The sequence below is a fragment of the Pelodiscus sinensis genome, chromosome 22 (genome assembly GCF_049634645.1).
Source record: "Pelodiscus sinensis isolate JC-2024 chromosome 22, ASM4963464v1, whole genome shotgun sequence".
Lineage (NCBI taxonomy): Eukaryota > Metazoa > Chordata > Testudines > Trionychidae > Pelodiscus > Pelodiscus sinensis.
Genome location: NC_134732.1, coordinates 9,859,781 through 9,887,148, shown reverse-complemented (window position 1 = coordinate 9,887,148; position 27,368 = coordinate 9,859,781). Strand labels below are relative to the sequence as shown.

General features: G+C 46.1%; 1 protein-coding gene across 1 annotated transcript in view; it reads left to right on the top strand.

Moving 5' to 3' along the window:
- The window catches only part of MEGF9 (multiple EGF like domains 9), a 120,088-nt gene that overhangs the window by 31,571 nt on the left and 61,149 nt on the right, over nucleotides 1–27,368 (top strand). The window contains exon 2 of the mRNA XM_075905148.1: nucleotides 13,489–13,690. Within this exon, the coding sequence (XP_075761263.1) occupies nucleotides 13,489–13,690 (202 nt within the window). The remainder of the gene's footprint in view (nucleotides 1–13,488; nucleotides 13,691–27,368) is intronic.

Here is a 27,368-nt window from a genome sequence, read left to right as displayed (position 1 = left end):
CGCTTGGGGTTCTTAAGTTGATTCTGTATGTAAGTCAGAACTGGCGGTCAGTTTCAGCAGCGGCTGAATCTGGACGCCAGTTCCGACTTACATACAGATTCAACTTAAGAACAAACCTACAGTCCCTATCTTGTACGTAACCCGGGGACTGCCTGTACATTTTCAGGCTTGCTTCATCAGAGGTGTCTTGATCTTGTATCAAAAAAATGTTTCTGACATTATCTTTCCCGAGAGATGTCAGACAATGGAGTACATATGTAAGCACAGTTTGAACTTTTGGTAGTCTGGGGGTTGCCTTGTGCTATTTTGGCGTTGTTTGCTAGCATTCCTTTTAATCCTTGTCTCATATTGTTTATATATAAGCTTGAAGTGTTCAGTTAGCTTTGTCACATCCTGGGTGGTTAAAGAGTATAGAAATCTTAACTATAATCAACTGAACATTTATATGGCTGCAGGTGTTGATGAAAACAGTAGGAAAATGCAGTCAGCAAAAGCAAACTGCCCAGCAGACTTTTAAAGCAAATTAAAGGAAAGAAGCAATCCTTGAGCATTTCTTTAGTTTGCTTTGGTATTTCTATAGCTGCATATATTCTAAGCGTCTTGGGGCCTGATTCTTATTTATATTCAGCCCTCTGAACATAGTGTAAAGCAACCTAGTGGTCTTGTCTACATGGAGAAAACTCCCAGCAGAGCTATAGTGGGATAGCTGTTCCTCCACTTGTATAAATCTTCAATGCAAACATCCTATTCCAGAGTAAAAATGTTTTTATTCTGAATATTTACTCCACTTTTGAGTGATCAGCATCACTTTCATTCTGGAATAGCATGTCCACACTGGACAGCAATATAACTGTAGTACAAGAGCTATTTTAGTATAGCTATGCTTGGAAATTGCCTCATGTTGACAAGTCCTTAGTGTTAATTTTTGTAAATTGACCCAATTCTTTAACACCAACCTAACGGGGTAGGTAAATATAGATGGTGAAACTGAGGCATAGAGGAAGGTCACAGAGCAAGTCTGTTAGTAACCCATCTGACAAGCCAGAGGTTCCAATTGTACCAGTTTAAAGCTCTTCTGTCCTACACTGTCTGTCTGAACCATTAGATAATATTTCCTCCCTACTTATAAGTGTTGTAAAGCAGGCTTTAATTTCTTTTGCTCTCGGGATTCTTCTAACTTTTGAACTAACTCTATTAAGAGAGTGTGCCCTGGACTATCGTGGGTAATGGGTAGCTGAAAGGGTGGCTGACACGTGGCTATCAGATTTCTTTAAAACGTTTTCTGCTGCTGTCAAAAGTTTTGCCAGGTCTGTTTCGTTCCCTTTTAACCTTGTTGTTACACAGGCGGGGCCTTTTGTCTCCTCTTCCGGATAAAATGTGACAGAGTGGTGTGTCCTTAACAAACATCCCAGAGAAGACATTGTTAGGGGGGCTGCCTGTGTTTTTAAGGCTTGCCCAGTTCCTTACTTTTATATTAAAAATCATTGAGGGGTTATTACTCTCGTTATCTCCCAATTTGTGATACGTTAAATGACTAAATACATCTTCCTGAGTTTCACTCGGGGGTCTGCTTGCCCAGGGGCATTCACCACATCCTGTTCGTGACGCCATGTTACACTTTGGTTCCATGATGGGATGGCTAGCCTCATGGTTTGGTTTAGGACGATACAAAGAACTTTTTGTTTCTATTTTCATCACATTCATAACATGTATTGTTTGCCTTGTTTTAGGGTGCGCTGTTTTAAAAGCCTGTACAAGACTCATTGTTGCACAAGTGCTTCTCATTGAACAGAAACCTTTACTCGACACCAATAAAGGTGGCGATGAGGACGAGGAGGAGGTATAATCAGTGGCGTTTGGGCCACTCGGCCATGGCCACAGGGGCATGTTGTAAAGCAGGCTTTTTCTGTCCATGGCCTTCGCGTATAGCCCATCCTGCCACACAAGGCCCCTCACAGAAAACCCAGACTGTGAGATATTCAGAGGAGCATGGGAAGCACAATGCAGTTTTCTGTGAATGGAATTTGACCTTACAGGCATCCTGAGACTCACAGGCACCAGAAAACAAGGAGGTGAGCATGACTAGATGCGCCTAGCTGCAGTTACAGATAAGCCTCATTTGACTATAGCTTGACGGTCTTAGAGGAAAGAGAAAAAGAAAACATAAGGTAATAAAACACAACTGTCTCACACTAACCATGCCCCATCTAGTCCTGTCCATGAAGGGATCGTGCATACATCACAAAAACTCCTATAGGGCAGTATTGTCATACTACCTTATCAGGCCCTACACTAGCTTATCAGGCCCTGCCAAATGCAGACCCTAGCATGGCATTACACCGAATTTTTGTATAAAAGACCCTCAACCCCTTTGTTTGACAAAGGTTCCGTGTATTGAGGGCATGTGTCTTTTTTTTGCCCGGCTAAAGGATTAATCACCCTGAGGCTGCCTCCCCACCCTTCGAGTCAAATATAGGGGTGCGTGAGTCCTGAGCATGCTCCGAGTTCTAGTGTGTCTTTGTGGTGTTATCGTTGCTGGATTTGTAAGTATTGCTTAAATGTATTGGTTTAATTAATAGTTAAATTGTGTTAATTTCACTGTGTAATTCTGTAAAGTGTATCTAAGTTCTGTTAACCATACTGTGTAAATTGTATAATCTTGTGTTGTGTTGTGCTTAGGCTTAGGCTAAGTATAAGTGTTAGAAGCCCAGGAGTTGTTAAGTTGTAAAAGTAGATTTATGACTAACTCCACCAGCTGCCCTAAAATAACCATAAAGGGGCTGGCTTTGGATGGAGTTTTTATTTATAGTTATATTGGCTTTGTTTTTGTATTTTTCGTTTGCATGCTGTGCTGCCTTAAGCAAATTAGAGGCAGTGATTTGGTATAGTTGAATTGTAATCAAAGAAGTTTGTAATTAGTTAAGTACAGCTAAGTTTAGGGTTTTCTACCCTGTAAAAGCATTGGGCAATTGCTAGTTTAAAAAACCATTTGCTAATTGTTAGTTTTGATTAAAAAAAATCATTCCACTTAATACAAATAATTTTTCACCATCATCCAGTAGTTTTCACTGGGTAGTCGGCTTTAACCCTTGAGGCTCCCATCACATCACGGAACCAAAGTGTAACAATAAGAACTAGGTATTTTTCTCTGCAGTTGTGCACATGAAGTGAGCCCATGTCTGCTATCTTCTATTCCATTATTTAAAAATAAAATTTATACCCCACCTTTCTATTTAAAATTGTGTAAGCCGCCTCAAATATTTTAAACACAGTATATAAAAAAGGAGAAGAAAAGACCCCAAGAGGGGGGGCATAAAGCCACCAAGAGGCAGGCCCCCCCTCCCCCCCACACACAATCTCAAGCACCAATAAAAGCGCAGGTAAAAAGGATAGCTTTAGCTTGGCAGCAAAACAAGCCTATCTTGTCAACTTTAAGGGCTGTCCAAGTTGATGTTGGATACTTCTGATTTCACAAGGAGTAATGCAATTCCAGACTGCCTGGTTGAATTTATAGTAGCATAGACCCAGCCTAGAGAAAGTTGAGGTTCTTGGCCTCTGTGAGGCATCCCACAGTGACCAGCTGTGACCAGAACTTGTGCTTCTACTGCTCTCCAGGGGTAAGTCTACATTGCATTCCTCTTTTGAGAGAGGAATGCAAATGCAGATGAACGAAACTGTAAATGAAGCACGGATTTGAATTTCTCGTGTTTTGTTTGCATAATCGCTGTTTTGAAATACCCTATTTTGAAAAAAGAACTATGTCTAGCCTGCGTTGATTTCAAAAGAAAACCCTTCTTTCGAAATTACCCTTAAACCTCATTTTATAAGGAGTATAAACTTAAAAGAGGAATGTAATGTAGACATACCCCAGGTGAACAGGAAAAGCCCCAGGACAGTTTGAATTTCATTTCCTGTGTAGCCATTGTTGGGAGTGCGCCTCTGAGCAGACAGCCCACCTGAGCAACACATATGGCCAAGACTTCCATAAGTCCAAGTCCCATGAGCTCCAGTTCTCTGGGGTGCAAAAGAGCACCAGCGTGGAGTGTGCAGGAGATCTTGGACCTCATCAAGGCATAGGGAGAGGAATCCATTCTCTCAGAGCTCTGAAACAGCAAAAGAAATGCTGAAAGATAGCCAAGTGCAAGGTAGAGAAAGGATACTCCTGGGGCACCCAGCAATGCTGAGTTAAATTAAGGGAGCTGAGGCAATCCTATCACAAAACAAAGGAGGCAAACAGACAGTCTGGCGCATCACCATAAACGTGCTGCTTCTGTGACCAGCTGCATGTGAACCTAGTGTGGAGGACACCAAACCAGCTTCCCAAGCCATAGAGTTGGGGGTCCACGCAAAGACATTCCTGGCAGCAGCGTGGAGAACTGCATGGTGGAGGGTGGGAAAAGGAGAATGGCAAGCTGGTAAGCCGTAAGAACCAAGAGCTTCTCATCACTTTGTGGCAATCCCTCCTCCCAGGATGTCTGAGTCAAGCACTGAGACAGTTGAGCACCAGGGAGGGGACTTCTGGGGTAAGTTCACAATTTTTTTTCATACTACAAGTGAGTTAAGGCAGTTGTGTAGGCACAGAGCACACTGCACATTGCACCCAGCATGGTAGGCCTGCAACAACTTGCTAATGTGTCTGGAGCTGGAATCCTCCCTGCATATGTCCATGAAGCTCTCAGATGGGAACTCTTTGATTCTTCTCAAGGTTTCTGGGGAGGCCAGCTTTATTCTGTCCTCTACAGTAGGATGCCTTCCCATGCCAAGCCATCAGTGAGTGGTCTGATAGCACTGCAGTATAAAACCCAGGCTTCTGGCCACATTCAGTAGTCATCTGCACTCTGCCACTCTGTGTGATTTGGTGAAGACTGATCTCTTACATGGCAACCTGGATGAAAGAGGAGAAGCTATTAGCAGCTGCCTCTGCTGTTCGCATGGCTTCAGCCTCTGGCACCCACTCACCTTCCCACTCACAGCCTGCACTACTGGCATGACTGGACTCTGTCTGCACAGTCCTACCCACAGGCTTCTGTGGGAGGGGAAAATAGCATGCTCCTGGGAAGCTGCGTGTACGAGACCCAGAGGGAAGCCACTCTGCCCCACCAGCCTGATCGGACCTCATCTCTTCCCTACCCTCCCACTGGATCCTGTCCTAGTAGACCCCTTACCCTGCCTGCCTGCCTCCAAATTGCATGAGTACAGATGTTCCCCTGAGAACTTTATGTACCTGCTTTAAAGCAAAACTTGGACCTTGCAAAGAACACATCTCCATTGCCTTACAGGGACCTTCACTGTATGTTAACAGATTAGGGTTAGATTTAACACCATATCTGCCATGTAATGTGTGCCGTTGTAACTTCTTGTTACAGTAGTTACAGTTGCAGATGGCAGTGAGCAGTCTGCTGTGTCGCTCAGCTTCCCATAACTGCTGCTATGAGTGAGGGGGGGCCCAAACTCCCTGCTGCTGTCCCCCACTTGGCCTCCCCAGGTAATCCCGAAGGCTGCAGTGGGCTGCAGGGCCTGGGGCATTCCCCCAAACCATCCTATGGATGGGACAGCTGTACTCTGAGGATATGTTTACACTGCAGTAAAACCCCTCTGGCTGCTGTCTTGGACTTGAGCTGTGGGGCTAAAAAATTGCAGTTTAGATATTTACGTTCAGGCTGGAGCCTGGGTTCTGGGTTTCTTACCCCACCTCCTGGGGTACCAACTGGAGCTGAGTATCGACACTGCAGTTTTACAGCCTTCAGTCCAAGCACTATGAGCCCAATAGTATCTAACATGGGCCAGCCATGAGTGGTTTTTTTGTTTGTTTTTATTGCAGATTGTGCAGCAGCCTCAGTAAAACACTCTTGCAGCCAGATCCTATTTCCCTACTACATTACAGGCACCATTGCAGCTCCTGGTTGGAATTTTCTGTTTCCCTAGTTTTCCTTCTGTCCTTATCAGATACTCTGATGCCATGATGGCAATACGTCCCCCAAAGGGGATGGTTCATAAATGCCCCTTGTTGCTTCTTGTTCAATAAGAATCTCTTCAGTCACTGCTTTCTTTGTATGAGTGGATAGGGCCCTCAATTAAATTTCCCAAAGACCTGAGACTAGATTTCCCTTCCCATTTTTTCCTTGTGTGTTTGGTCAAGTTAAAGACCAAAGTCTAAGATAGACACAGATAGGTAGGAGCAGAAAGAATCTACCCTGTGTATACAGTATCAACTTTTGGCTTTTCTTTCATTACATCTTTACCCACTAGTCATGCTGGTTTCAGGCCTTACTTGATCAGAAGGAAGTTGAGAAACTTCACCCTAGAGTTAATAATTTGAAATGAACAAATTATCTTGACATATTTAGCCTCTCTTCTGTTTGATGGATATCCACTAAATCATCATTTATTCAAATGTAGACAAATATTTATTTGAATTTTTTAATCTTTGGATCCATGTGAGATATTCAGTGTGTTACTTAAGGTGGATAAAGGTATTGTTATTACAGGCACTGGGAATACAAATATATTCTGATTGAGTGCATTCTGGCCTGCCTGGATTTGAAATGTGCTTTCTGCAACTATGCTAGAGAGCCTCTATCGCTACAGTGATCTCAGGAAGTCAGCATTAAAGGGGCAAGAGAATGGCCCATGATTGTTCAGATAAGAAACTCAATTGAATAATTTTCAGGATGTTTTAGCTTTATTTACCACACAAGGTTAACCCACTCCTAACAAATATGCTGGGAGCCTTCCCTGCTTAAATGTGGTACCATCCTAAATCTCTTCCTGAGAAGCACCCCAGCTGTTCTCTCTAAAAGCCTATCCCTGTAAAGGAAAAGTTTTTATTCCAGATCTGATTAATTGTTAGAGGTGACCTCAGAAATATTCTTACATTTTCCAACACAACCCTATAGTGGCAGTGAATTCTTTTAAGCTTCAGGTTTTCCCAGTCTGGATAGTCAGCAGTGTCAAATCTCTGGGACATTCATAATTGACTTTAAAGCAGCTGTCTAGTTCTTTCCTGCTTTCAGACAGACAGTGCTTAGGGGAATCTTTTGTGCTAAAGGGAGCAATACTGCGCTGGCCAGTGGGATGAATTGATTGATTTGGTGCATAAGTCTATTCCATTTCCAATTTTCAAGGGTGGCAGGATTGTGAATTCCAGGGTCCTGCATGGAGAGTGCTTTCCATGCACATGTTGCTCCTTGTCACAAGGTAGGGGGAAGAGGCTCAGCAGCCTTGATGCCATCATTCCCCACTCTTCCTCTCTGCTAGGCCACAATCTGTGCAGGGACATGGCAGGATATTGGCAAAACCAGAAGAAAGGATTGTCCATAATCTTCTCTCAAGCCCCATCAAGCTTTTCAGGAGGAAGGGTGACTCTCTGGTTAGGGCACTGGTCTGCGTTCTTGTCTCTGCACTGCTACAAGTTTTCTGTGTAACACTTGGTGTCTCTGTGGGTTAATTGCTTTTCTTTACCTCCCAGGTGACCTGTCATGGCATATACTTTACCTGAATGCCTCAATCTTTTACTATGATAATTAAGGTCCTAGAAGTACCTTTGATAGACACAGAGTGGTACAGTTCGGAGCCTGTGACGGGGCACTCCTGCCCCGCACTCAGAGCACGCTGGGGGACGCCGGGCGGACACACCGGGGGGTGGAGAGCACGGCCAAGCCCGCCGCGTCGGGCTGCATGAACGCGCCGGCAGTCGGCGCGGGGAGCGTCAGGAGGCAAAAGGCGCCGATCGGCAGGGCCCAAGAGGGAGGGGCCGGCGAGGCGCAGAGGGATGAGGTCACGGGGGAAGGGTGGCTGGGAGGCGTCGCAGGGGAAGTGACGGAGAGGGGGAGCGGAGCCAACGGGGAATTTAAACCCGGGGTCGGCACGGTGCAGAGGAGCACGGTGAATGGAGCAGGAGGAAAGGAGAAGGAGGGAGAGGTGAGGCAGGATATGACAAGGGGGACGGGCCAGGAGGCCTGGTGGAGTAGGAAGCGGCCCAGGGCGGGGTCGTGGAGCCCGTGAGCGGGTGCGTTTTGGGGCATTCCCCCATCCGCTAGGGAGGGACCGTGGGTCCCTGCCTTTAGGGCCCTGGGCCGGGGTTCGGAGAGGGGGCGGGCCCGAACCCCCCTACTCCGCTGACCGACAGATCCGGCTCGGGTGGAAGCACGAACGTGCGCAATAAAAGGGCCATTGGCCGTGGTGGTGGCTGCTCATGGTTGACTCTCTGTGTTAGACTAGTTTGTAGTTGACTCTGAGGGACGAACTCGTTCACAGAGCCATATTATTTTTTTTCCATGGATTTTCTTCTGCATTGCTAATTTGGAGTTGTGTTAGGGAGGAGTGTGTGTGAGGGTCATAGGGGGGCACTATGACCATAGGCAATCTGTGTGAGGAGCCTCATATAACTGGATGTCGCATGAAGTATTATTTGTAAGCAGGCAGCCTTTGAAAGAAAAAAATGGCTGAGAGAGCCGTATCTGTATCTGATCACTGTTTATATGCACTGTGCACGTGACTTTTTTCAGGGTTTTTAACTGCTTTAGCAGCAGAAAGGCTCAGGTCTGTTTCCTGTGCACTGGCTGAGTAGATTCTGTAACAGCTACTTCAATGCCTCTCAAGACTGCTTTTGCTAGACAAAATTGCAGAAATGGCCACCAGCTTTGTTGCTGAGACAGCTGGAGAGTTGGTTTTTCTAGGTTCTGAATGAAAAGCTGCATACTTTCCTCTGTGTTGGATTACTGCTGCATTTTCTACCATGTTAGGTAACTAGTGAAGCGGTGGGCAATAATTCTTGAAGAGGGGCTACAAATTTCGGAAGTGGCTGCAGGCCAGCGCGGAAGGGGTGGGGCCTCGGGTAGAAAGGGCAGGGTTGAGAGCTACCCTACCGGGAGCTTTGCTTGGCCATGGGTCCCTGCCCTCTGACTTCTGGCCAATGGAAGGGACCTGGAGCAGAAGGGAGGGTGCTGGGAGCTAGCCTCCTTCCACAGTTGTCTGGGATGGAGGCCTAGAATTAACATAATATGGCTGGCAGCTCATGGTCCTGTTGCTAACCTGTTGCTGGGCAGTAGGGTTGCCAGGTGTCCAGTTTTGAACTGGACAGTCCAGTATTTGAGCTTTCTGTTCAGGAAACAAATTGTGAAAATATAAATGAGAAAATATAAATGTCTGGTATCCTTAAATAAGATGTAATGTAGATTGTGATGTAATGTCATGTGTATCCAGTATTTTTGTTGAAACCATCTGGCAACCTTACTTGGCAGCCACCTGGCATGTACAAGCCCTTTGAGTAGAAGCAGTTGAAAGGGCTTGCACCTCCCGGGCAGTTCCCAGACAACAAGCCAGTGGGACCGAGAGCTGCAAGCCCTTTCAGTTGCTTCCGTTTAAAGTGCTTGTGCCTGCCTGATGGCTGCCAGGCAACGCAGCTACCCAGAAAATGCAAGCCCATTAATTAGAAGCAGTTGAAAGTGTTCATGTGTCTCTGGCTCCCTAGCAATCTGCTAGTGGCACCGGAGCTACGAGCCCTTTTAACTGCTTCTATTTAAGGGGCTATTGTATTCCCTGTGGCTGCCAGGCAATGCATTGCCTGACAGGCATAGGGAAGGTGTGAGCCCTTTAAATAGAAATAATTAAAAGGGCTCGTATGTCTCCGGATCCCAGGCAACATGCTAGGGGATGGGGCCTGGCACTGCCTTGCTGGCCGGATTAAAGCCCTAGGCGAGCTGGATCCGGCCTGCCCACCCCTGTCCGTTCTAGTGTATTTAATCTACATCAGTCCCACTGTTTGAAACCTTGCCATCTGGAATCTTTTACTTGACTTAGTGCAGTGTTTTTCAGACTGTGCTCTGCAGAGCCCAAGGGCTCCTTGGGACATCTCAAACTGGAAACATCGATAGGTACAACACATACAATCAGTGGACCGCTGGGGCTCTGCATAAATTTTTACGCATGTAAAGGGCTCCGGAGACCAAAACATTTGAGAACCACTGACTTAGTGGAACAGTGTTTGTTTAATGGCCAAAGACCTGCTAGTGTACATACTCGGATGTAATGATGCAGGTGGTCAGACTAGAAAATCTAGTGGTTCCTTCTGGTCTTAAACTCCGTGATTTCAGAAAGTTAACCAGTTATGGTGCCATTATTGTCTCTTTTTAATGTACAGCCACTCCCTTTGGAAGGCTTGATTTTTTTCATAGTAGGCAGTGTTGCAAAAATCAGCCACAAGTCAGCTTCTCATTCTAAGTGGGCAGCAAGGAAATTTTTATTTTTCTTCAGTGGATACTGTCTTTGCTTATGGGAGAAATATAGAAGAAAACAGTACATGTAGAGTTCACCGATCTAGACGCGGTTTTCCGCAAAAAAGCCCCGATTGCCATTTTCGCGATCGGGGCTTTTTTGCGGAAAACAATACTATGCTGTCTACACTGGCCCTTTTGCGCAAAAGTCTTTTGGAAAAAGACTTTTGCCTGAACGGGAGCAGCATAGTATTTCTGGAAAAGCACTGATGATTTTACAGGAGTGGCACCCTGAGTGTGTTTATTGCATATGGTGATGTGGTGCTCGTGGGAGAGACTAAAGAGGAAGTGGAAGTAAAGACAGGAAGCTAAAACTAATACAGTAAACTTCCGATAATCTGGAACCTATGGGACCTAGGTGATGCTGGATTACCAGATATGCCGGAGTATCAGGAAGTACTATAAGCTGGTTATGTATATACTGTATATAAAGTGTTCTTAACCCTTCTTATTGTACATACTGTATACAGTATACTGTAATGTTTTTGGTTTTTTTAACCCTTTTTTACCCTTTTCGCTCAGTTCAGCTGCTGCCGCTGTTACCTTATGACTCATTTTTTGCCGAAGCTCACTCAGTCCGGCATCAAAATGGCAAAAGCCTAGTATCAGGAGTGTCGGACTATTGGATGCCAGACTATTGAAGTTTTACTGTAGTATCAGTTCCCAGTTTGCTGGATAGAATTTCTTCAATTTTTTTTTTTTTTTTTTAATCCTAAACATTTCAGTTCATATAGATTTGAAAACTTATGGTTTGAACCTTTTGAGGGCTTGGTTTGGTAGACTTTCCAAATGAAGAACTTCTAGGGAAGTAAACTGGAAGAAGGGATGTGTGTGACTCTCCAGATAAGATCATTGCCCTGCTGTCCCTGCCGTGTAGTTCTGCCTGCCAACAGCAAGGCTAAAATTGACTTGTTTCCTTTTAGGTAACAAAAGGAAGGATTTTCTTGTGGTTAAGGCACTGGATTGTACTTTTGGCTAATCTGTGTTCAGTTTCTAGCTTTGCAACAGATTTCCTATATGCAAGTCATTTTAGGTCCAGATTTTCAGATGCTTGGCATGCGCAATCATTGGTATGCTTTCAGAAAAGATGGCCCCATCATCAGGGCTAGATTTTGAACCATGGGCAGCATCCATCACAGCTGCTGTTGTTGTACCATTTGCAAGGAGCATTGAAAAAGAATTCACTGTGTCGGAGTGAGGTCACAGAGGTCCCTTTGGGTATGTCTACACTACCCTCCTAGTTCGAACTAGGAGGGTAATGTATGCATACCGCACTTGCTAATGAAGCCCGGGATTTGAATTTCCCGGGCTTCATTAGCATAAGCGGGGAGCCGCCATTTTTAAATCCCCGCTGCTTCGAACCCCGTGTAGCGCGGCTACACGGGGCTCGAACTAGGTAGTTCGGACTAGGGTGCCTATTCCGAACTACCGTTACTCCTCGTTTCACGCTAGTTCGAACTAGCGGGGTAGTGTAGACATACCCTTTGGGATTACTCTACAGTGTGCTGATCATACCACTGATACCTACCTTGTTCTTTCTGGGTCTTCCCACAACCCTGTCTTGCTGGGCCAGATCCTGTGATCTCCCCCCAGACAAAGCAGATTTGGGGTTATGTGCAGAGCGATGCAGACTCTGAACCACTTCAACTCTGGGAGGATGCTTTGTTAGGGCACAGCACTCAGGAAACCAACCACCAAAAGGGATCAAACCCCCAAATAAATCACTTTTTCTTTGTGTAAGTTTCATGCAGGGAAAGCTCATGAGAATGTTCAACCTCTTTATCAATGAAAGAGACATATGCACAATGGCTGCTGTCCCCGGTAGCAGTTATTTACACTGCATCTGGTAGTAAATAAAAATGTTTTTATTAAGTGCAAACAGTGGGATTTAAGTGGTTGCAAGTGAAAACAGATCAATGTTGCGAAATTAAAAGAAAACCCATAGCTAGTTCTAATTCACTAAAAAACATATTTCAAGCAGATTCTTACCCTAAAGAGTTGTTCTTATTTCAGGTATAATCTTGAAGTCCGAGACAAACTCTTTTACTCTGACTTGGGTCTTCAGCCCTGTTTATGTCCTTTTGAAGTGTGCCAGGCCAGCTTAAATAGACTCTCCTCCAGGGTGGGAATCTTTTGTTTTACATTCCCCCTCTCTTTTCCATGGAAATTGATCTGGTGTAAGGTGGATTCCAGTACTAAGTGGAATGGACACAGGTCTTACTAGTTTAATCATTTTTGTAATTACAGGATTGTAATTACAGATTGTTAGGATGATCACCAAGTTGTTAAGGCGGGGAGACGGGGAGACGGCACACCTGTAATGGCTCTCATTGGGACATTTAAAACTATGAACAGTCTCATTCTTCACATTTCTAACTTCACATTCAAGAATGATACATACACCAAAACAGGCTATATAGATCCAGCAGATTATAAAATTAATATGATAGGTTACAAGAAGTATTTTGTCCAAAGCATCTCTGAGTTGTGCACATTTATGTTTATAAGATAATTTTCATACAGCATGGTCTGCACTCAATGTGTTGATCTTGTTTGAAAATCTGGTCCTTCACCTCTCTGACCAGTTTCCTATCTGTAAAGTGCGGATGATAATATAGCCTTAGTTCATTGAAGTTTTGTGAAGATAAATCAATGGATTGTTAGGGCCTCTGATAGTATGGAGTTGACATCCATGTAAGTAGATAGCAATGTTACCAAATGTCGTAGCTTTATCATGAGTCTTGGGATATTTTGTGTTATTCCAAAAGCGTCAGCTCCTTGAGTCGTGGGAGTCTCAACTTTTAAAAAGTTTCTTGTCTTCATAGTTTTAGGAAGAAAAGCTTGAAAACATGAACTTTAGAGATTCAAACAGGAGAAAGCAAATATGAAGAACCCCAACAACCTGCCCCCTCCCTCCCAAATTTGCTGTTTTTGTTTTGTTTTTTTAAGCTAATCCTATGATTATTTTGAGGCCCTGACTCGTAGTCTTTGACTGCTTGGGGTTGGTAGTGCTGTTTCAAAGCTACAAGCTCAGGAAGAGTATGCACACCTGATTTCCCTATATATATATATATATATATATATATATATATATATATATATATATATATATATACACACACACACACACAATTTTTGCATGCATAGAGATTTTTTTAAATGCTTCATTTTATGACTAGAGCATGTTACTTTCAGTTTCTTTTCCCTTTTGCAGATGATCTATGTAACTGCAGTTCTCTTGGGAGTGCAAGTGTGAATGAGTGCAATACTTCAACAGGACAATGTGAGTGTCTCACAGGCTATACTGGTCTGTGGTGTGAAAACTGCGAGGAGGGATATCTCATGAACCAAACCAGTGGGCTCTGCTTTCCATGTGGCTGCAATTCCAAAGGCTCTGTCAGTTCCTTTTGTGATAAGTAAGTAACTTACATTTCAGTAAGTTTCCCCAGTGATTTTGTGTAATATGTTGCAATTTGGGTGTATTTTGAGATCCAGGATGTATTTTAAGATTCAAGTGGGGGATTGCCTCACGTAGTGTGGAACTTGGGCTATGTCTACGCTGGCGGCTTCTTGCGCAAGAACATCTTGCGCAACGGTTCTTGTGCAAGAACATATCCACATTGCCATATGCGAGATGTGCTTCTGCGCAAGAGCATCTATGGCAGTGTGGACACTCTCTTGCGCAAGAAAGCTCTGATGACCATTTTAGCCATAGGGGTTTCTTGCGCAAGAAACCCCTGCTGAGCTCCTGTGCAAGAGAGCTTACACCTGTTTAAAAAAAAGAGCGTAGCTCTTGCGTAAGAAGCCCTCTCTTACCACGTTGTACTGTAAATTTTCTTGCGCAAGAGTGGGTGGGCAGTGTGGACACTTTCTGGAAGAACGGCCGTTCTTGCGCAATAACCCGCCAGTGTAGGCATAGCCCAAAGGTGTGTATATAAAAAATTAGGAAGGAAGCTGGCCTTATAAAAATTGATGAAGCATATTTGGCCCCCCCTTTTAAAGATCAGATTATAAAAGATCAGAAAATATCTATAGCTGTAGCAAAACCCCTAGCAAATCACAAGGGAGTTAACTTCCATTTCTGAGTGGAATGTATGCTGCTGCAGAATTTCTCTTTTAATTCCCTGTACATCCAATGCTCATCGCACAATATTTCCATCATGCCTTAAATTTACCAGGGAAATGTGTGTTGGGAGAAGTCACTTTCAAAGCAAATTTTTTGCATCAGAGGCTGGGATCTCAATCAGAACTTTGTGACTTTGTTTCTATGCACTTCACAAAATAAATAGTTGAGTGAATAAGAGACTGTAATGGGACCTTACTATTGCCATTGTTGGATGCACTGCTGCCTCAGTTTCCCTCCTTCCCCAGTTACATCTCCACAACCAGAGCTTTTGAAATAAATTAGACCTCCGAAGAAGGCATTTACATAAACCATTTAATTAAGAACTGGAGTCTCCTATCCTTCTCTGGCCTTACCAATTCATTACTTTCCACTTAGACTCAGCATGGAGGTTATTCATGGTAGTAAAATACGGTAAACTCTGTGAGGCCAAGATCATCATTTTGTAGTGTGTGTGTTCAGCATCTAGCACAGTGTGGTTCTGCTCTGTGCCTGGGCGTGCTAGGCACTACAGTAATGTAAATAATAAAGAAAAATAATGCTGCCTACATTTTCCAGGGTTTTCAGGGGTTCATCTTGTGACATCTCAAATGAGCCTGATTCATAGAGAGAGGATGGAAATCTGACCATTTAAGGGCATCTCAGGTTGGACACCCAGAAATTCAGGCACCATGTATTACTAGTCACTTTTAAAAACTATATTGGCTGTAAAATGTTTGTACTTAGAGTAATAGGGCCTTATCCTGTAATCGGTTATTTGTTAATGACTGCTGAATGATTAAATTCTTCTGGGATTATGGACAGCCTAGTGGCATTGATAACAGATGTAGAAAATATACAATATAGCTCACTGCTCTGTCAACAGCTTTAGGATCTCAAATTGCTCACCATTGGTGGTGAAAAAAATAACTGGATTAAAAATAAACCTATCTCTTTTCTGCTGTTTTCTAATGTCTTCTGCTCACCCTCCTTGCTTTGTGTTAGGACAACCCCATAGTGAATCATTAGAGGTCTGGAAGTCTTAATAACAACATCCATTTTGCAGTGCACAAATCATTGCTGTGTTGTAACTGAACATTCAGTAGGATTTTAGTATCAGAGGGGTAGCCGTGTTAGTCTGGATCTGCAAAAGCGACAAGGAGTCCTGTAGCACCTTATAGAGGAAGTGGGTCTTTGCCCATGAAAGCTTATGCTCCAATACATCTACTAGTCTATAAGGTGCTACAGGACTCCATGTCACTTTAGTAGGATTCTAGGCACTTTATCTGGGGCATTTTATGCAGTTTGGGAACCTCTAGACCCCCATAAAATCTGCTATCTCCACTTGCAAGTGGTAGAACTTTGGCTTTGGGCTTATGTGTTTTACTAACAATTGAATTTGGGGTTTATAAAAGCCCAAGCTCAAAGCAAGATGCTGTCAAAACTAGCCGTGATCCTGAGCAGCAAATGGTTGCACTGACTCTTATAGACTGTGAAGCTGCCTGCAGGCTCCTGAAGTGGGGAGGGGTATTGTTTAGCCCATTGTAGAGATGACAGTCTGCTGTAAAGCTTACATCCAGATCGTCCTTCCCCAGGTACATCGCCACAACCAGTGCTTCTAAACTGAATTAGACTTCAGAAGAAGAAAGCATTTATACAAAATAACCATTTCACTCAGAACTAGAATCTCCTGGCCTTCTGTAGACTTACTAATTCATAGCTTTACTGACTGGCTCAGAGATTAGGCTGAATTTTGCATTTGAAAATGAGAATTCAGAGTCAGGTGAGTTCGGGGGTTTGGTAACACAGTGGAGCAGAAGGAAAATTCAAGAATTACTCCTCCTTGTTAAGGATTCATCAGGTACTTAATATTATTTGATTAGATTGTTCCTTCCCTGTGTTTGTGGTTCTTAATAACAACTAATCTCACTTCTTGTGAAATACATGTCAGTTCTCACTTGTACAGAAAGAACCCTACAGCTAAGGGTGTCCTTTTGAGTCAAAAGCTGTTTACTAAAAATGTGAAGGTAGTTTTTTTGGACTGAAGTATAACTTCCATTTGCTTTTAGTCCATTCTACTGCCTGCCTACCTGAATATTTGTATATTCCACTACAGGGGCACACTGTGTTCTTTTCTGCTGCCAGTCTTTACTCTCACCTGCTGCCTCCTGCTGCCCATCAGCGTGTATTTTATATGAGGCAAAAGAAGCAACTTTCTCCCTCAACTCCCAGAGCAGTTTCAGCTTGGCAGTTTCATTATCTTATATTGGATTTTTAAGGTACTCAAATCTCATGCTTCAGGCTGATCACCACAAGGCTGATCAGCTGATCACCACAAGGGTCAGGAAGGAATCTCCCCGTAAATAGCACTAGCATGACTGATCTGAAGGATTTTTTTTTCTCACTGTAAAGGATTGTGCCATTTGACCTAGGAGACGTGGCTTGATGGTTCAATGATCTGATCTAGAAGAGCAAATCCTGTGCCTGAAAGGGGAACTCTGTCATAGGGAGTATTCTCCATCTGGCGTCTGTGTTGTTTTCCACACTAATAGACATTTAGAGCCTTCATGGCATTGGAAAGCTCAGTCAGGAACACGGTAAGCAGCTGCAACCTCCCCTTCACTGGCAGCCCACAGGAGGCAAATGGTGCAGGCTGAGAGGGCATGCTGCTAGGACTGCATGGAGATGCTTTGAGTCCGTGCACCCCTGCTGTTGCCTCATTGGCAGAGCTCCTATGGGAGAATCCCAGTCCCGTCACTGGTTGGTATGGAACAGTTGCACATTGAACTCTGAATACAGGTTGCATCCCTAAATTCAGGGATTCTGTGCTCTGACAACATCCATGGTCTGGCATGACCACAGATGTTCCAGGACCAGAGTCCTGGTGCACTGCAGGGCAGTGGGGGCTGGGAGCCTGCACATGGCTCAGTTGGGCTTTGAGGGCGTGGGGCTGGAGCCATGCAGCTCATCTGGGCTGTGAGAAGGGGCAAGGGAGCCGGCGTGCAGCTTAGCTGTACTGTGGGGGTGGGGGGTGCCAGGAGCCAGCACATGGCTCATCTGGGCTGCGAGGGAGCAAGAACCTGTGCACAGCTCAGTTGGACTGCGAGGAGGTGGGGACAGAGAGCCAGCACATGGCTCAGCTGGGCTGGCGGGGGGCCCACCATGAGTTACCATGCAGTGGGCGGACTGAAATGACCTCCCCTAGACCAGAAAAACCCCTTATCAGGGACCAGTCAGGTCCCAAGGGTGCCAGACCAGTGAGGTCCAACCTTTAGAATCTCATAGGGTATGTCTACACTACCACCCTAGTTCGAACTAGGGTGGTAATGTAGGCAACTGGAGTTGCAAATGAAGCCCGGGATTTGAATTTCCCGGGCTTCATTTGCATAAAGCCGGGCACCGCCATTTTTAAATGTCCGCTAGTGCGGACTCCATGCTGCGCGGCTACACGCGGCACGGACTAGGTAGTTTGGACTAGGCTTTCTAGTCCGAACTACCGTTGCTCCTCGTGAAACACAAAGTTGTGACCAGTCCTACTCAAAATGTTTCAGAAAGGTCAAATGATTATTATCCTCTTGGGGGAAACCAAGGAACAGAACAGTCCAAGGCCGAGCTCTGATATCCAGAAGCTCAGGTTGAATAGGACCTTAATTCATCTCACAAATACAACATGTAATCAATGACAGCAATAACTCAGAGAAAGATGCTTCCCAGCCTGTTGGAGGATATCAGGATCTGTTCCTAAGGATCTGGCTGTAAACCCCCTGACACACCCTTGTGGGCAGTGCCCCTGGAATGAAAAGGGGTATGTCTGGAACGAGGAGTACAGATAGTTCGGAATGGCTACGTAGTTCGAACTATCTAGCCCGTGCCGCGTGTAGCGGCACGGGGTTCGCACTAGCCGGCTTTTAAAAATGGCGGCGCCAGCTTTATGCTAATGAAGCCCGGGAAATTCAAATCCCAGGCTTCATTAGCAAGTTCGGTATGCATACATTACCCCGCTAGTTTGAACTAGCGGGGTAGTGTAGACATACCCAGGGTATGCTTGGTTTACTTCACAGTCTGACCTTGATTCATGGGACTAGCTTCACACCTCAGTCAGTCGGGGTAAGAGCTCGTATCTGCCCACTCTCTGGCCTACAGTTTTAACAGTTCTACCTTGTAAAATAGAATAATCCTGGAAGTGTCATTGGAAACTTAGGGGAATGTTCCCAAAGGCACAAAGGGGAATTATGTGGGCTTTGAACATCTGCTCAGTCATTGTAATTTGGAAAATCTGTCCCTTAACTCAAGGGTGGTTAAAATACAGCCCGTGGGCCAGATCCAGCTTGCCAAACTGCCGGATCCAGCCCACCAGTGTCCTGCAGTCCAGCAGGAGCCTCAGGCAGGCCTGCCTTCTGCATCCTTGCACACTGAAACAAAGTGGCCAGCTGCAGGAGACATGTACTTCTCTGAGGGTATGTCTACACTACAGCACTAATTCGAACTAACTTAATTTGAATTAGTTAATTTGAACTAAGCTAATTCGAACTAGTGCATCTAGACCTCAAAACTAGTTTGAATTAGCGTTTTGCTAATTCGAACTAGCATGTCCACATTGAGTGGACCCTGAACCGGGGTTAAGGATGACCGGAAGCAGTGCCGGCAGGGCATCAGATTAGGACTTAGATCGTGGAGCTGCTGTCTCAGGCTAGCCGAGGGCTGTGCTTAAAGGGACCTGACCCCCACCCCAGACAGACAGTTCTCAGGGGTTCCCCGCTCGCTTGTCTAACTTGATGAGGGACAGCAAAGCAGTCCTGGCTTGGAGTGCCCTGAATGCCCACACTGGGCATATCACATGACTCTGCCATCATCCCGGCTGCACTTGCCACAGGCTGCCATCCGGGGGGGGGGGGTCAATCAGAGGGCTGCAGGAGAGCTTCCACCCCGAGGAGCCCGCAGAGCCACCCCAGTCCTCCCCATCGGGGGCTCGTACCCCATTCCTCCCTCACCTCCTTCCACTTACCCCTCCCTAGCCCCCCTTCCTGATGTACAAAATAAAGAACACGTTTGTTCAAAAATGGAAACTCTCTTTATTGAACAAAACTTGGGGAGACTGGGAAAAGGAGGTGGGAGAGGGAAAGAGAGGGTAGGAGAGGGGAGGGCAACTAAAATGATCAGGGGTTTGGAACAGGTCCCATATGAAGAGAGGCTAAAGAGACTGGGACTTCTCAGCTTAGAAAAGAGGAGACCGAGGGGGGGGGGGGAGATATGATAGAGGTCTATAAAAGCATGAATGGTATGGAGAGGGTGCATAAAGAAAAGTTCTTCATTAGTTCCCATAATAGAAGGACTAGAGGACACCAAATGAAATGAATGGGTAGCAGGCTTCAAACTAATAACAAAGTTATTCTTCACAAAGCAAATAGTCAACCTGTGGAACTCCTTGCTGCAGGAGGCTGTGAAGGCTAGAACTAGAACAGAGTTTAAAGAGAAGTTAGATAAAGTCATGGAGGTAGGGTCCATGGAGTGCTATTAGCCAGGGGGTAGAAATGGTGTCCCTGGAACTCTGTTTGTGGAAGGCTGGAGATGGATGGCATGAGACAAATGGCTTGGTCATTGTTTCGGTCCATCCCCTCCAGGGTCCCTAGTGTTGGCCGCTGTTGGCAGACAGGCTACTGGGCTAGATGGACCTTTGGTCTGACCCAGTACGGCCATTCTAAGCTCAGGGCTCAGGGTCGGGGGTCTCACTGGACCACCCTGATTTTCATGCAAACCTGCTCCTGAGTGGCCAGGCTGGCAGCTATCCTGTCCTAGAGGGCCACTTTCCTGTGCCTAGTGCGGAGGTCATGTATGAGGTCCACGATCTCTGCACTAGACCTGGTGGGCGCCCGCCTCTTGCGGACCTGGGCAGGCTCCTAGGAGCTGCCAGCCTGGTCCTGGGAAGAGGCGGAGGGCTGGGTGGCAGCAGGTGGCTGGTTCGTGTCATGCCAGGTGCAGGGTCTGCTGGCTGGGTGCTGGCAGGCTTGCACCTGTTACGGGCACCGTAGCCAGACTGTGCCCCTTTAAGGGCTCCAGGGCCGGGAGGGGGGCAGACGAGTTTCCCTGGTACTGCCCAGAGTGGCCACCAGGGAAAGCTGGGGAGGGCTAGCCTCCCACTAGTTCGAATTAAGTGGCTACACAGCCCTTAATTTGAACTACTTAATTCGAACTAGGCATTTGTCCTCGTAGAATGAGGTTTACCTAGTTCGAATTAAGCGCTCCGCTAGTTCGAATTAAGTTCGAACTAGTGGTTTGCCTGTGTAGCGCCTATCAAAGTTAATTCGAACTAACGTCTGTTAGTTCGAATTAACTTTGTAGTGTAGACATACCCTGAGTGCTGCCAGTCCCTGGGGGGAGGTGGAGCTTCAGGTTGACCCCAGCACAATCTTGCAACTCTCATTGGCTGGAAAATTGCATGTGCTTGCTGGGCACCCCTCCTCCCAGAGCCAGTCACTTTGAGTGGTGTGCGGGAGTGCGGCAGGCAGGTAGCCTCCCTGAGGGACCTGCTGGGCTCTCAGCCTGGAATCACCTGAATAAGTGCCTCTCAGCCAGAGTCTGCACCTGGCTCCCCAGACCCTCTCTACCCTCTGCTCCTACCCCAGGTCATAACCCAAACCCTCTGCACTCTTGCTCCTGTACCCATATCCCCTCCAGACCTTACACACCTGTCCTGTGGTCCAGGTCATAACTCCCTCCTGCTCTAGCCAAAACCCAGGTACCCTTTTTATACCCCTGTCCCAGGTCACCACCCCCTGCCAAAGCCTCCACTCCCTCCAGCACCCATACTCCAAGTCAGAATCCTCTTCTGCACCCATACCCCATCTCAGACCCTACACCTCCTCCATTAATATCATGGAAGAGTGTGGCCTTGGAGTGGTCCCCATCAAAAATTATTCTCCACCCCTGTCTTAACTCCACCAGGGCAAACCCCTTATCAGTAGCATTTTGTTCAAAGGACTTCATATTCTGACTGAATTCTTTGACGGAAGTCTCTGAATTTGAGATGTTGTGGAATTCCATAACTTTTTTGAAGAGGGAGCAAAAATGAAAGTCGGAGGAAAATAAGATGGGGGGCAAGTGAGAGAATGTGAATAAAAATTTGCTGTGTTTCCAATTCATACCCAGTACTTTTTCCCCACAGACAAAAATGACCTCCAGGTATTTTAAAAAAAAAAAGTAGGTCGGTTGTCTGTGTTGTAGCAATATTGATAGTCCTAGTTCTATAAGTTGGGCAGACTCACGCACAGTGATGCTGGTATGTGGAAAAAATTGGATGGGAAACAAAAAGCAAAGGGCAAAGTACTCTACTGCATTCAGTGGAGTTAAAACAGGTTCGTTTTAATGAGCATATAAGTTACAAACATATTGCACTAAATCTTTATATAAGATAAGAGGGAGATATTTGACTGAGATGGGAAAGGAAATGTATTTGGACTTTTTTGACTGATTGTTCAGCTGGTATTCTGTGTAAATTTTACACTCATCTGTATTGCTGTAGCATCTACAGCCTTTGCTTGGAATTGGGCCTTCATTGTGCTACATTACAGGAGTGGGTAGGTGAGGTTCTGTGGCCCGCAATATGCAGTAGGTCATACTTGGTGAGCCTGCTGGTACTCTCTGGCCTGAAACAGTGTAAAGCTGTTCCCTGCTCCAAAGCTTCTGCAAAAAACTCTAGATTAAAATGTCCTCAGGTGTGGGGACCTCTCTCTCTTGTCAAAGTTGATAGGAGCTGCCCATTGGTATCTAAGAACAGAATTTCACTCAATGTGGTCTTATGGATTCAAGAGACCTAGTTTCTATTCCAACCTCTGCCGCAGACTGCCCATGTTATCTTGGGCAGGGTATTTACTCTCGGTGCCTCAGTTTGCCACCTGAAAAATGGGGCTAATAATTCATTCTCCTCATTCCCACGCTCTTCTTGTGTCTTACCTGTTTATAATAAATAAGCTTGCAATCTAATAATAATGGTATTCCCTAGAAGCCAATAGAGAAAGGGAATCCAGTGTGATGACCACTAGACAGAGAGAGAGAACTGTAGACAGTCCCTGTCCCAGACACGTTACTTTAGAAGAGCAGAGTGACCAATACAGTCATTATTTTCAGAGAGGGCATGTCCCTTTATTCTGTTTTTGGTATTCTAGTTTGGATCTCCCTGGTCTGGCACCCTTGGGATCTGACTTGTCCCGGATGAGGGATTTTGCCAGACCAGAGGCCATTTCTGGCTCCCCTGTTGCCAGCCCCATTCTGGGCCCCCCTCCCTCCCCCTTCCCCCCCCCCCCCCCCCCCCCCAGCGCACACACCAGGCTTCCTGGCACTTCCTGCATCCCAGCTGAGCCACTGGCATGCCCCCAGTTCAGCTGAGCCGTGCATTGGCTCCCACTCCCACATCCCTGCAGCCCAGTTTGGCCTCATGTCCCTTCCCCCTACATCGCACAACAGTCCCTGCCCCTCACTCCCCCACAGTGCTCAGGGACTCTGATCCTGGAATGTCTGTGATTCTGATCCTTCTGGACCACGGATGTTGCCAGACCAGAGCCTTCTGGTTTATAGAGCTGCAATCTGTAGAATGAAAATACCTTAAGCTGCTGCTGTTGTTTTTTCTAAAGTTCACACATTGCATAAGCTAGTACCCAGGTGCCCGTTTTAAAAAGTGTCTATTCAATGGAAGACTGGTCTTCGTCAACCCATAACATGGGCCTTTGACCAGTCTAGGCAGTCCTTGATTTGAGAAGCATAATGGCTGGATCCTGGGCTCCAAGGAGAAACAGCATGTATCTCCTCTGTATCAGTTTGCACTTTTGCAAAGGTTGCTTTGCTTTGCAAAGGACAACTGTACTCCTATTTTTTGTTTATATATAAAAAAAAAAGACTACGTAGCACTTTAAAGACTAACAAGATGGCTTATTAGGTGATGAGCTTCCGTGGGCCAGATCCACTTCCTCAGATCAAATAGTAGAAGAAAATTGTCACAACCATATATACCAAAGGATACAATTAAAAGAATGAACACATATGAAAAGGGCAAATCAAATTTCAGAACAGAAAGGGGATGGGGGGGAGGTAAATGTCTGTGAGCTAATGATATTAGAGGTGATAATTGGGGAAGCTATCTTTGTAATGGGTAAGATCATTAGAGTCTTTATTCAAACTTAGGCGTAAAGTGTCAAATTTAAGCATGAATGACAGTTCAGGGGATTCTCTTTCAAGTATAATCTTAAAAGGCCTTTGAAGCAGGATGCAGGTAATCAAGTTGTTGAGACAATGTCCTTTTACCTGCATCCTGCTTCAAAGGCCTCTTAAGACTACACTTGAAAGAGAATCCTCTGAACTGTCATTCATGCTTAAATTCGACACTTTATGCCTAAGTTTGAATAAAGACTCTAATGATCTTACCCATTACAAAGATAGCTTCCCCAATTATCACCTCTAATATCATTAGCTCACAGACATTTACCTCCCTCCCCTCCCCATCCTCCTTCTGTTCTGAAATTTGATTTGTCCTTTTCATATGTGTTCATTCTTTTAATTGTATCCTTTATTATATATGGTTGTGACAATTTTCTTCCACTATTTGATCTGAGGAAGTGGGTCTGGCCCACGAAAGCTCATCACCTAATAAACCATCTTGTTAGTCTTTAAAGTGCTACATCGTCCTGCTTTTTGTTTCAGCTACACCAGACTAACACGGCTACATTTCTATCACTATTTTTTTTTTAAAGCACACTTTACCCTACAGTGTCACCCACCCCACCCCAATGTGCTAATTATTAACTAGACTTCCAGTACATAACATATCATAAAGGAACCCAAACAAAAACTCTTTCCCCAGGCATACAGTTGATTTTAGGAGTGAACATTGACCTGACAGTGCTGTCGCTATGAATGGATTCCTGTGCTGCTAATCAGACCTTTTTTCAACTTCATTATCCGTAGAGATCAGTGCTGTCTCTTCTGGGATGGTGTGTTTCTATACATGGCCCAGTGGCCAGTTCAGAGTTGTTTTAAAACTATTTTTAATTTTGCTCAGTTAAAATATCATCTTGCCTCATTGTTTTGCTTTCTGTTTAGCTATTACAGCAGACTGTTCTCTAAAAATAGTCAAGTCACCTGATTACATATTATTGGACTGTAGAGTCACAAATAAAATGCCTGTTTTTTATTATTACTCTTTGTATTCCAGCAGATAGAACCTGGAACACCATAAGGATGTTAGGGTGTGTCTAAACTACATGGCTCCATCGATGGAGCCATGTAGATTAGGCTGATCGGCAAAGGAAATGAAGCTGTGATTTAAATAATCGTGGCTTCATTTAAATTTAAATGACTGCCGCGCAGAGCCAACAAACAGCTGATCAGCTGTTTGTCAGCTCAGCATGCTAGTCTGGACGCTCCCACGCTGACCTGAAAGCCCTTTATCGACCTCCCCGTTATGCCTCGTTGGATGAGGTTTACCGGGGAGGTCAATAAAGGGCTTTCATGTCGGCAGGGGAGCGTCCAGACTAGCGTGCTGAGCCGACAAACAGCTGATCAGCTGGCTGTTGGCTCAGTGAGGCAGCCATTTAAATTTAAATGAAGCCGCGATTATTTAAATCGTGGCTTCATTTCCCTTTGCCGATCAGCCTAATCTACATGGTTCCATCGATGGAGCCATGTAGTTTAGACACACCCTAACATCCTTATGGTGTTCTATTTACTGGAATACAGAGTAATAATAAAAAACAGACATTTTATTTGTGACTCTACAATATATAATAATATATAATTGGGTGACTTGACTGTTATTTAAATGAAGCCCTTTGCCGAACAAACACATCTACATTGGCTCCGTCGACGGAGCCATGTAGTTTAGACGTACCCTTAAAGATTAGTTGGATAGTAATGTTGACTTGTCAACTAGTAAATGCCCCCCCCCCCTTGCTGCCTCTATGAAAGCGGGGGAAGGGGTACTTCAAAGCCTCCACTTTGAAACTCTAAGGTGGCAGCTAGACAGCTAATCCTGGGATCAGCTGTGTGGTGGACTGCCCCTTTAAAACAGATCTTGGGCTCCCAGCAGCATTTCCCTGGAACCCGGGATCAGCTGGGGGTCCCTAGCTGACCCTTGGTTCCACGCGGCACCTCCCTGGAACCTGCTGCAGGGAGCCTAGGGTCAGCTGGAATTCCATTCTGCCCCTTTGAATCACTTGGAGGTGGCAGTTTCAAAGCGGAGCTGCCACACAGCTGATTTCCTCTGCACAATTCAAAGGGACAGCAGGCGAGACTAGGCAATTAACCACATTTTAACAGCTTTAGAACACCAACTGATGTCAAACCACTTTGACAGGTGCTGTATGAACCTTCCATAGTAAGAGACAGTCCCTGTTCTGAAGAGCTCATAGTCCAAGTAGAAAAAGGCAAATGAGGGGAGGAAGTAAATCACAGAAGTAAAGTGACTTATCCAAGGTCACTCAACAGAGTTGCAATTAGAACCCAGGTCTCTTGATTTGTAGGCTAGGATCTAAGTCATTAGCTCACTTGTTTAAACTGTCTTTATACTTGCATGTTTGACTAGAGTGAACTTTGAAACAGCACCAACCAGGCAGAGATGGCAGCTTATATCCACCCTGCTAGCTTTGGCTAGAGAGAAGTCTGCTGAAGGAATTAAGAGCTGTCACGCAGGCATCAGCTCAAAATAAAATCCCTTTTATCTGTGGATATGACTCTGATTCTGCAGCTTCCTCCTCTACATCCCAGACAAGCTGTGTGTCTTGCTGGATGCTCATATGTAGCAAATTAGAAGATCTTTGCTGTTAGTCTTTGAAGGTTCTGTCTGTCTGTGACGGCGCGTTGGGGGTTCCCCGTCTCCTGCACCCCGAAATGGCACAAACAGACTGCACCAGCCAGTGGAATTGAGGGTGGTTTATTGCTCCTCCAGCACAGCGCAGCACAGATGTAATCTGGTCACAGTAACTGGGCTAGGATGCCTCAGGCCCCCTTGAGATGGGGGAGACTGGGCCCCTAAACTCCAGCCCCTTCTCCTAGGCTCTCCTCCATGCCCTCCGACAGGCAGCAACCAACTCCCTAACTTCCAGCCCTGCCCCCCAGCCAAGGCAGCATTCCACCTTCCTTTTTTCCTCTCCATGGGGGGTGTCTGGCCACTGGTTTGCATAGTGACTCATCCTGTTTTGCTGGGTCGTGGCGGCAGCCAGTGGGGGTTCCCCCAGAGCCAGCAGCATAGAAACCAGCCAGGTACCCCCACTACGTCACAGTTCTCCCCCCTCCGAGAGCGAACTGAGCAGGGTCACTCCGCTCGTGACCTAGGGAAGTTCGGGTCCTCTGCGTGGGAACCCGCCCTGGGGACATGGGTGCTCCCCTTGACTCGGGCCGGCCGTGGCGAGGCCCCACATGAATTGGCTTCCCTCTGTCCACTCGCCGCCCCGCTCCAGGGTGACTGGCCCAGGCCTGTCCTCGGGGGTCACACCCACCCTTCCGCTGGCCTTGATCTCTGGCCGGGGTCTCTCGGGCCGGGGCCATGAGCCCAGCGAGCCTTCTCTGGACAGCCAGGGCGGCTTCCACCCCCGATGCTCCATCCAGGGAGGACTTCCCCTCCCATAACTCTCTCAGCAAGCCCAGAGGGTCTATCTGGGGTAGAGACCCCCAAGCCGCTTTCCTCCTGTCTTGGGCCTTCCCGCCCCTCTGGCAGGAGTCACAGGACCGGCAGTACCGCTGCACGGCTGTAAAGATTCCCGGCCAATAGAAGTGCTGGAGCAGCTTCAGCCGGGTGCTCCGGATCCCCCGGTGGCCCCCAACGGGGGAATCGTGGGCCAAATACAGCAGCTTGAGGCGATCCTTTCGGGGGACGACCAGCTGCCGCTCTACCCTCCATGCCCTCGCCTTCCTGGGGGGGAGCCACTCACGGAACAGGAGCCCACGCTCCCACAGGAATCTCTCCTGGCCACCTCTCCCCCGGGGCTGAGCTGCATGGAGGCCAGCCT